The 10068-nt window shown below is 37.9% G+C and overlaps 1 protein-coding gene across 2 annotated transcripts; it reads left to right on the top strand.

Annotated features, from left to right (window-relative positions):
* The first annotated feature begins 1826 nt into the window (after window positions 1-1826).
* Window positions 1827-9981, top strand: LOC145462960 (uncharacterized). Of its 2 annotated transcripts, XM_081446645.1 has the most exons (5): window positions 1827-2688; window positions 3141-4774; window positions 5169-5299; window positions 5548-5622; window positions 5983-9981. In XM_081446645.1, exons 2-5 carry the CDS (start codon window positions 3283-3285, stop codon window positions 6256-6258), a joined length of 1974 nt encoding a protein of 657 aa, XP_081302771.1. In that variant the 5' UTR covers window positions 1827-2688; window positions 3141-3282; the 3' UTR covers window positions 6259-9981. The 2 variants fall into 2 exon arrangements, with proteins under 2 accessions (XP_081302771.1, XP_081302770.1); XM_081446644.1 differs by lacking the exon at window positions 1827-2688 and having other exon boundaries at window positions 2892-4774.
* The last annotated feature ends 87 nt before the right edge of the window (window positions 9982-10068 follow it).

Here is a 10068-nt window from a genome sequence, read left to right as displayed (position 1 = left end):
TTGATTTTATCTCTTATCTATTGTATTTTTATTCGTTATATTATCTCATAATTATGCCATAGTTTTAACATCCGTATTGTACATAATTTTTAGAGGGCCACTGGTTTATTAGTATTTTTATACTATTTTAGTGCTACCCTCTTTAAATAAAGTCTTTACTTACTTACTTACTTACTTACTTACTTACTTACTTACTTACTTACTTACTTACTTACTTACTTACTTACTTACTTACTTACTTACTAGTTATATATTGCCTTATCAGGGGTTATCATTCAAACTCCGGGATTTTCTCAGCCGATAATTTGACAACCATGAAATTTTATCGCTACTTCTGAAGGGTTTCTTTAATACTATCAGAACTCATGGGCTCCTGCAGAACTTGATCAGTAGCCTGCGATCAGACACTCTTGTTTATCCAAAAAAAAAGAACGCCAGATCACAGTTTGGTTTAGGCCTGGGAACTTGTAGCATTATCAAAACATCAGTCAACATGCAAGTCCTTGATCCTTTCCTGGACTACTCTCATCATTTCCATTCCACTGCTTAGAACTTGCAGTGGCGAATTTAGGGGTACTTAGAAGTTCTCCACCCCTCCCCCCAGCCCAAAGCCGAGCGAATAAAAGAATGGCCATTACTAACTGGTTCGCCCACAGATTTTGTGTTTCGTTTTTGGTCCATTTCATAGATTTGGGTTTTACACTCTGACATCCTCGCTACTCGAACCAAAATCGATTTTCCCCTGGATTTCCGTCATACATTTACTGTAATTTTACCCTCGGTACGGTAACTCGAACCCTCGATGACTCGAACCTCCCGATAACTCGAAGCAATTTCCGTTTCCCTTCAGGTCATTTTCCATACAGTTTTACCCTCGATAACTCCTACCATGTCTGTCAATAAGTGACAAGTCGAAACAAATAGTGTACTGTAGTCCAAAACATTAAATTTAATTTGAAATGTATTGTTCTATTTTAAGAGACGTATTGTTCCATTTTCACTCAGCTTCCCTATACTGTATAATTAACTTTGATTAAAATGTACACTGCATGAAAAGAAAAAGGAAATCGCTTGAGCTTTGTACCAGTAGCCTGACATTGTTTTCTTTAAACCTGTACAGTTCACTGTTCCTGGACACCTCCCTGCTGCTTTCCTTTGTTATATTTTTCAAATTACGTTACGTTCCCATTTATACAGTAATTTAGAGATGTATTGTTTTATTTTCACTCGACTTCTCTATTTTGTAATTACATTTGATTAAAATGTACACTGCACGAATAGAAAAACATTCTAAACACCGTTTTTTTTCCTTTTTCGGTCATTTGTACTCAACTCCCGATAATTCGAATCTTTTTCATTTTCCCTTGAAGGTTCGAGTTATCGGGAGTCTACTGAATGGTTACGCAACAGTGGAAATTACAAGGATTTGCATGAGAAAAACGGTTTTATAACATAGCGCGCGCGCTGGTCCTATCTAATTTCTATTGAGCCATCGTGGTAAAAAATCTTTATGTACGCACGGCCGTGCTCAATAAAATGACGTGTGCAGTTTCCGTTCAGCTGCAAAATTTCCGTCGAGTTTAGTGCAAGTTCCTTTTGTTTAAGTCTCGGCATTGTGAAGATTATTCTGAACAATCCGAACTGTACTGAGCCTTTGACTTTTATCAAGCTAAGATGCTTACTTAAACGTGAGTAGTTTGACCTTGTTTGTCTACATTTTCATCGAGTATTTTTGACTTGGTCTGCCTACATTTTCATTATATTAATTCATTATATTATATTAATTCGAAGAAACGAATTTTTCATTGACAATTTTAGAAACCAGGTTAAGCGTTTTCAGTCAACCGTCGCTCAACAGATTGTGGCGTGTTAAGATCCTAATGACCTTTGTGTTTCTTCACCGTGAATTATGAGAAGTTTGTAGTCAATCACAAATAAAACATGTTTTAACACCCAAGTTGTTGTCGCCATGTTATAAAAGAATTGTTTCATGCTTTTAGCTGTGCGTATATCGAGTTATGGATGCACTTGGGAAGTTTGGAGAGCACTCAAGAAGCTAAAGTTGCCCTCGGCTGTCGCCTCGAGCAACTCTTACGCTTCTTTCGTGCTCTCCAAACTTCCCGCGTGCATCCATAACTCGATATACGCACGCTAAGTATGAACTAATTCTTAAATATAAACGTACCTCGTTTCAGGTGTGTGTTTCCTTGTTTCTGGTGAGGTTTCTGGGCCGATTTGGGAATCGGCCTAGGAACCTCACCGGAAACAAGGAAAGGGACGTTTAAGGGACGCTTGGGGGAGGTTGTGGGAGGCTGGGGGAGCTTGGGGGAGCTTGGGGAACCTGTGATTCAGTCCGAGGAAATCTGGAAACGAGGCGAAGTCGCTGGCAGAAATAGAGAATGCACGTGGGCTCATGGTGTAAATTCCCGCGAGATTTGCAAGGAAAAGTGAGTGGAAATGGATTTGTCGACTGAAAAGCAACATCTTTGGTTTATAAACTACTTTAATGGAATCTTATTTAATCCATACCCAGCTCACTAGCTCGCTTTCAAGGATTTAGTAATCCAGTGGTAGTTAATTATTCCCCGCACAAGCGCAAGCAATTCACTGGGGACGCGATGGAGTCCAGCTCGCTATTGTTCAAACTGCTTTGCAAAGAATAATTTTCAAGAGAACAAAAATTAACAGGTAAGTCACTAAAACAATAAGAGTATTGTCCTTATTGTCTATTCAAACTTCATTTGCACAAAGTTAAAGAACTTTTAGTATGGGGTAACAAAGCCCGTAATTAATCCTTAGTCTTGATTTATAAATAACCAAAGCCCTCAAGCTAAAATATTTTAGCCGAGACGCTTTACAAAGGTGAAAGGTTTCGTTCGCTAACCTTTCGTCGAAGATGTCTTATTTATTTACCATTATTGTAACATCACAGTTTCTCGTGTGGCTACTAGCTCAGTGAATGGTACTTTCAGCCAGAATCTAACTTTCTGAAAGTTCTTTGGAGTGATGGAATTATCTCCAAACTTCGTCTCGTGTGAGCGCGAGTGTGAAGGCATTTCTTACTTGGCATCTGAAAGAAAGACGCCGCGCAGGAAAGATGAGAGTAGTTCTTTGAGAAAAACGTTGTCCTCTTTTTGCAGTGAGCAGGTCAAGTCATCAGCAGAAGTTTTCTTCGCCGGTAAACCCGAAGGAGCACCGTCTTGCGAGCAGTTCTCAAAGATCGACTCCACGGCCGAGTGTCGCAGTGAAATCAGAACAAATTCTTCTTCCGGGAATCTTCAGATGTCAAGCTTTGAACGGGCTTGCTATGAGGACTTCCAAACGTACATCCCAGAAATTGCTACTGAAATGCAATTTATTCATTCAAGCAACTGCTGTGAAGACAATCCAATTTATGGCTGTGTGTCCCCGTCTGGCACAGCAGCCAGTCATGGCAGCATTTTAACACATTATTCCACTTCAAGTAGCCCCAAAGTCACACCAAGCACACGGCACTGCTTTTACAATGAAGGAGTTGAGTATTCTGCCTGTGAAGCTAAGAAGAGTATGGTATCCAATCCACAGGGGAATTATCCCACATCCCATTTGAATGAAAATTTGTTTCCATGGCATCAAGAAATACGGCCCAGTTTACCTGAAAATCTAAGATTTTCCAGGAGTCCATATTCCAAGGCACAAACTGAACCATCACTGATTCCACCAAACAAGGTTGTGAATCATTTTCCGCAACCATTGTGTCCGACTGTGAGTATCCGTGTGGACATTTCTTGTCCTCTGTCTTCTTGTAACTGCAAGAAAATGTCATGTTGTTGCAGAGATTCTCATTCCAAATCTCCTGTACGACTTAGTCACGGAAATCTTCCTGGGAAGAGGAACCATGTGGCTTTCCGTCCAAACGTCTTTCAAACCATCCCTTCAGCAGGACTGAACACCAAGACGAATTCATTTGCACGTGAATTTGGCCTTGCACCTGTTTGTAGCAGTGGTTACAACGCAGATCTTTCAAAGTATCAAATGAAATCAGATTGCCACCCTGAAGCAAGTTTCAAGTATTTTAGTCAAAGATTTGAGTCAAATAACAATGGCTGCTTAGATATGGTGAACTTTGATAGAGAAGCACAGAATGGACATTGGATGGCTGATGATCAAAAATCATGTCAAAGACTTGTGTCTGATAATGCTGAAAAGAAGTTTGCATTTCAGAGTATAAGGGGTGAAACATTTAATCCAAGTGTGATAAAATATGATGAGAACACGAGATGGAATTTGAACTATACTCAGCCTGAGCACTTCTCTGTGAATGAAAATTCTAGCATTACACCAGAGAAGCATAATACAACAAACATGACTTTTCCGAGGGGAAGTCAGGCATATCAAAGAGAATTTTACTTTCCTAAAACTGTGGTTAGCTCATATTGCAATGGCCGTGACCTTGAGGGGACTAAGGACTGCACAGAGTTGATGCCTGTCAATCCAGAAATGATTTTTGGACAATGTAGATTTCAGACCACTGCGAACAACGTCCATGAAGATAAAAAATACTGTTACCCAGAACCAACAGGTCAAATGAAAACTTGGCAAAATTGTCCTAACCAAGAAACACCACTTCTTCAAGCTGAAAAGCCTGTGCACATGAGAAACAAGAGGACATTGAATGATACCTCCTTGGTAATGGAACCATCATCTCCCATTGCAAACTTGTCCAATTTAGTGGCAAAGATTCACCCTGACCATGGAAATATCATGACAGGAAAAAAGAATCCAAAACTAGAAGGTAATGAAAGTGTGCAAATTGAACTTAAGGGGCTCTGTAACATTTCATGAAGAATTTTATTTCATGTAGAAAATCCTCATTCGCATTGTTATTCCACAAAGTGGCTGGGTTTACGCCAACTCTGACTGAATGACATAAATGATAAAATAGTACATATCCAGGTACTGTACCCAGATGTCTTCTACAAATAATTTCACAACCTTTTCCATAAATAATGTGCTTCACCAGTGAAAAGTAGGTGTTAGGGTCAGCAAGTGATAAAATTCAGATTTATCCCTATTTCCTTTAGTTAACGATATCACTTTGATATAAACCAGACAGGTGTTGAGAATAAAGAACATTTTTCTCGCTGTTCATTTCATGTTAAGGTTGAAGGTTTTTTTTATCTTGTTAGGCCAAAGAAATGAAATGTTTAACAAGAGACGTTCCCATTGTGTCTGTCCAAACTGTATCAGTGGTCTAAACAGTGGGTCAGGAAATATGCAGCAAAAGTCACACAGCTGTCATTACCCTGGCTGCGGAAAGGTAGGTTTCAGCACCAAAAATATAAAATAAAATAAAGAAGGGTACAGATCTTTCCATCATTTGAATCTGCTTAGTCAGAGGTACAGTGGCCTTTTGGTTAGTTCGCTGGACTCCAGATCTAGCAGTTTGGGTTCAAACCCCAGCTGGGGACATTGACATTATGTGGTGTTCTTGGGCAAACACCCTCACATGCACGTTTTTCAGGAGACCTTTTTCAGGTAATCCTTTTCTTCATTCTATTGTTGTAGGTTTATGGAAAGACTTCTCACTTGAAGGCTCATTTACGTTGGCATAAAGGAGAGAGACCATTTGTGTGTAACTGGGTGAGTCAGTACTTGACATTATTCTGGCATGATTAATGTGAAACTTTAATAATTGAACAGACCTCATAAAAAGCAGACACCAACCTCAGAAAGGCCCAAACATTTCTAATTTTCCCATATTTTCAGACTGTGATAAGTGTTGTTTCTGTAATAAACTGTGTTAAGCAGACATCTCTATAGAGCAAAGAGTCCTATTCACTGTAACAATTTTTCACATCTCCTGTAACAATTTTTAAGTCAGGATGAATGCAGGCTTTACTTCCCCTAATTTTTCTCTTTTTCCCAATGTGGAGCCTGCTTCCAAGAGACAGAATCAGCACTTGTTCAATGATAGATTTGATTTTTCTATTTTGTTTTTAGAATACTGGTGCTCGTCGATGTGGGAAGAGCTTTACTCGGTCAGATGAACTGCAGCGTCATTTGAGAATACACACAAAAGAGAAGGCCTACATGTGCACGATATGCAACAAAGCTTTTGGCCGGAGCGATCACCTAAGTAAACACCTCAGAACTCATGGAGGCAAAGGTAAAAAGGTTGTGCAGGAGAAGGAGAGTGAAGAAGATGACGTTGATGACACAAAATTGTTCGATGTGGAAGATGATGATGAGAATGATGATGTTTTTGAAGATGATTAAGAACAAGTGTATAATAATATCTTCGATGGCTGTCGGATGGTGTAATTTTTGGTAATTATGACATGTCTTTTGTGAGACTTAAGTTGCAATATGGCTCAGATTTGATTTACACATACCTAACTTTGTTATAATAACAAAGTAGCTAGTAAACCATAACTAGTCAAGTTGTAGATGTAGTACAGATGAAGATATAATATGTATCACACATCACAAGCAGATATCATACTCTCTAAGGCAGCCTTATGTTGTGATTCAAAGCACCGTGAACACTTTGATTGGGTTCTGTCAGCTCAATTGTGCACAAACCAATCACAATAAAGTTCAGGGCCCATGGACAAACCTCAAAACCACAAACTCATTACCGTTGCTGTCTTTGGGTTAGTTTTCATGCCTTATTGGCTCTTTCCTTGCAACACAGACATTCCATAAATATTTCTGGTGTTGATGGTTTTCTGAGTTTCACAGTAAATGTATAAAAAGAATTTAAAGATGATTGCTCTCCTGCCTTACAGAAGTGGCTTTCCGCATGTACGGATTGTGCACCTCTCTGTGATCTTGTTACTTGTTCTTGAAATTGGTTGTTGACGTTATTGTAGTTTTAAATGTAAATATTCTTACCACTTGGCTTTTTCAGCTCTAACCACAAAGAAATATTACTGAGAAATTAGGAGACATGATGCTCCACAAAATATTTTTATGCAGCAATGCACAAGGCAATATTCTTGTAAGATCAGTTGCATCGTACTTCTCAAACTCATTAATGATTCATTAAGTTTAAACAAAAGAAATAATGACTGTGATGGTGTTTGTATATCTGATCTTAATTAGCATAGATTTTTATGATTTTATTTCTATGTTTTCTCCTGTGGTTTAGTTTCAATTGAGAAGATATATCAAACACTCAAAGACAGTGTTTGACCACATTTCCAAACACCTTGAAGTTCCTCAAAAATACGCTGCTGCTCATCATATTCTCAACTCTCTTAACTCGGCACTTTGACATGTGGTCAAACAAGGTCTTTTGTGTTTGATATTTTACTTCGAAATGTTTTGAGGGTTGCGAGAACTTCTCAGAGAAAACCTCACTGAGATTATAAAATTTGTTTAGCCTGCCTGCATGGAGCTGTACGTCACCTCCTTCCAAGTTAAAATGGAGGGGATGGGCTCGGCTACACTAAGGCTACCTGCCAACAAGCTTAAATGAAGTACCAACCCAGCATTCATCTCTGATTTCTATAGGATGAAGTGGACCCCCCACCCCATCCACAATGGATAAAATGCAAGTTCATCACACAATTGTATGATAGTTAATTTTACCCTTAGAAAAAGGCTAACTTTATAAATTTTTGAACATAGAATTTTTGTGCTAAACTACGAAACAAATTGTCAGACATGACACTATTTATTGAGCATAATTTTGTACAAAAAGAATGTCAAAATATTCAGTTATTTTTGAGGGGTTTTCAAGGTAGAATTAGGTTATTAATATTTATAATTTATTTTCAATGAAGATGTATTAAGTCTGTTTAAATGTTTTAGACCATAAAGAAATAACTGAGGAACAAAAATTTTGTCTTCTATAGTCAATGTAAAATATTTACTACCCATTTACTCTTTTTACTCTGCAGTTGTTGCATTTGTTGTATGAAGTCTGTAATGGTTGTTAGCTTCTTTTCAATGTTGTAACACATACAATAATTACAAAAAAAATTCTTGTTGAATTTATGTACTATATTTATTACTGACAGAATTTAGCCTATTTATATTGCACATCTTTGTTTGTAACAAAACTTAGCACTGTTAGAATTAAAAAGAATTTTCAAGAAATTAATCTTGTGCCCATCTTACTGAAGCAACCGGTATGTTGCCATCTGTGCTCACAAGAGCACAAACTAGTATGTTACCAACACATTGCAATAGGAGAATCTTTGTTTACAATATTTGCCTCATTACCATAAGCGATACAGTTTCTGATGGAGCTACAAAGAGATTAATACTGAATATTGAAAGGGCACAGCACGATCAACTGTCCCAAGGAATTTGAGCGCAATGTATTGCATACTTTTTGTGCGACGAGGGTTTAAAAACTCAAAATTTTACAAAGAATGTATGAGCTCATAAGCGCTTTTGCCACAGAAATTTTGATGTTTTTGAAAGCCAATTTCCCCTCGAATATTACACCCAAAGAGCCAAAAATTTCACCACTTATTAAGTTTCACAAGCTCTTTACGTTTTTCTGGTAAAATCGTGTCTAGCATGATGCCTTCTATGCGCAAAGTCGTATGCTAATGAGGAAAAATGTAAACAATGACGTCGGCAAAGATTCGCCTATAGAAAATATCCCAAAGAAAATATGTGCACTGATTTATTTGAGGAGGCGCAGTACTTTTCTAACAGCTACACCTTGAAGGATGAATACTGCCACTGTTTAACAAGTGATGCTTTACTAATGGTATCATATAAATGCCCTATCATTGGTAAACAAGTTGCTGTCTATATAACAGGTTACCATAGCAACAATGTGACCTGCTATAAAACCCCTTATTTTGAGCTTTAAGCTTGTAACTCAAAAACGAACTTGGTGACCCCCATTTTTTATTATTAAATTGTGATAAGCGTGATAAGATGCAACTTTTGCAAAGTTTAAAAAAATTCTGTCAAGTAGGTTCAGAGCCACCTTAAAGTTTCGAAAAATTAAGGTGGCTCTGAACAAACCACATATACAGATATAATTTCTCTGGCACCACACAATGTGTAGGAGGTACAACTAATCAAATTACTCAGGGGAAACTTGCTTGTTCCCTAACTAGATGTTATGTTGCCAGTTAATTCAAGGTTCTATGCTTTCCAACACTAACATACCTCAGCACTTATGACTTGCTGGTAACTTTTTGCCCCCAAAATGAGTAAAGTGGAACCCTGTTATTCCAGTTACCAACAGGCCACAAAATTCTGGCAGTATGGCTGGTTTGCAGTGTCACGCCATCAAAAATAAAAATCGTAACTATTCAATAAATTAAGTCAAGAAGCTGAGATACGAAAGATGATTGATATATAAATAACCTCGCCAAGTTTTAAGTCTGTATGGTTTTCCATTCACGCATTATTCAGAAAAGTGTTTCACTCAAATTTATAGAGCTTTGTATGGTGTCGCCATGTTTGTGCCCCTCGGAGGGACACAAACATGGTGGCCGTAAAGTAACAGAAACATCTGTCATTGAGTTTTGCCATTGAAACGAAAAGTTATTACTCTAGAGCTCCGATACATTGAAATTAATACTTTGTCTAGAGCAAGAACTGTTTAGTTAGTAAAAACTGGAGCAATAACTCATCTTTTGACTTACTCGACAGCCTAATCGAGCCGCCATTTTAATGTCACATAACGCATAAACTTGGAAATTCCGATGTGCTCCATTACATAATGAGGAACCCTGTCGGGCTTAAACGTTGCAAAACGTTAAGTTATTAGAGGGTCTTACATCTGATGAAACTAAAACTTCACAAGGATTGGTAATTTCTTATTTTGGAAATTGATGACGTCACATGAAAACCGGCAATTACCAGGATGACTGTAACAGAGGGGTTCTCTAAGAAATAAGGAATGAATGACTGAGCTTTTGTTCAGGCCAGAAAGTGGCCGGAAAAACAAGGTGGCTGCAAGCCAGGGTTCCACTGTATTGTCCAAGGTTGAAATTGCATCCCAGTGGTTTTCTAAAGAATTTTAAGGACATAACTTTAAAATCTATGCTGTTCTGTAGCATTATTTTATGACATCTGAATAGATAGTCTATTAAAACAGGATGACACTAG

This window comes from Orbicella franksi, chromosome 12 (assembly GCF_964199315.1).
Source record: "Orbicella franksi chromosome 12, jaOrbFran1.1, whole genome shotgun sequence".
NCBI classification, from domain to species: Eukaryota; Metazoa; Cnidaria; class Anthozoa; order Scleractinia; family Merulinidae; genus Orbicella; species Orbicella franksi.
The sequence above is the reverse complement of the archived record's forward strand: the minus strand, read 5'-3'. Positions and strand labels throughout refer to the sequence as shown.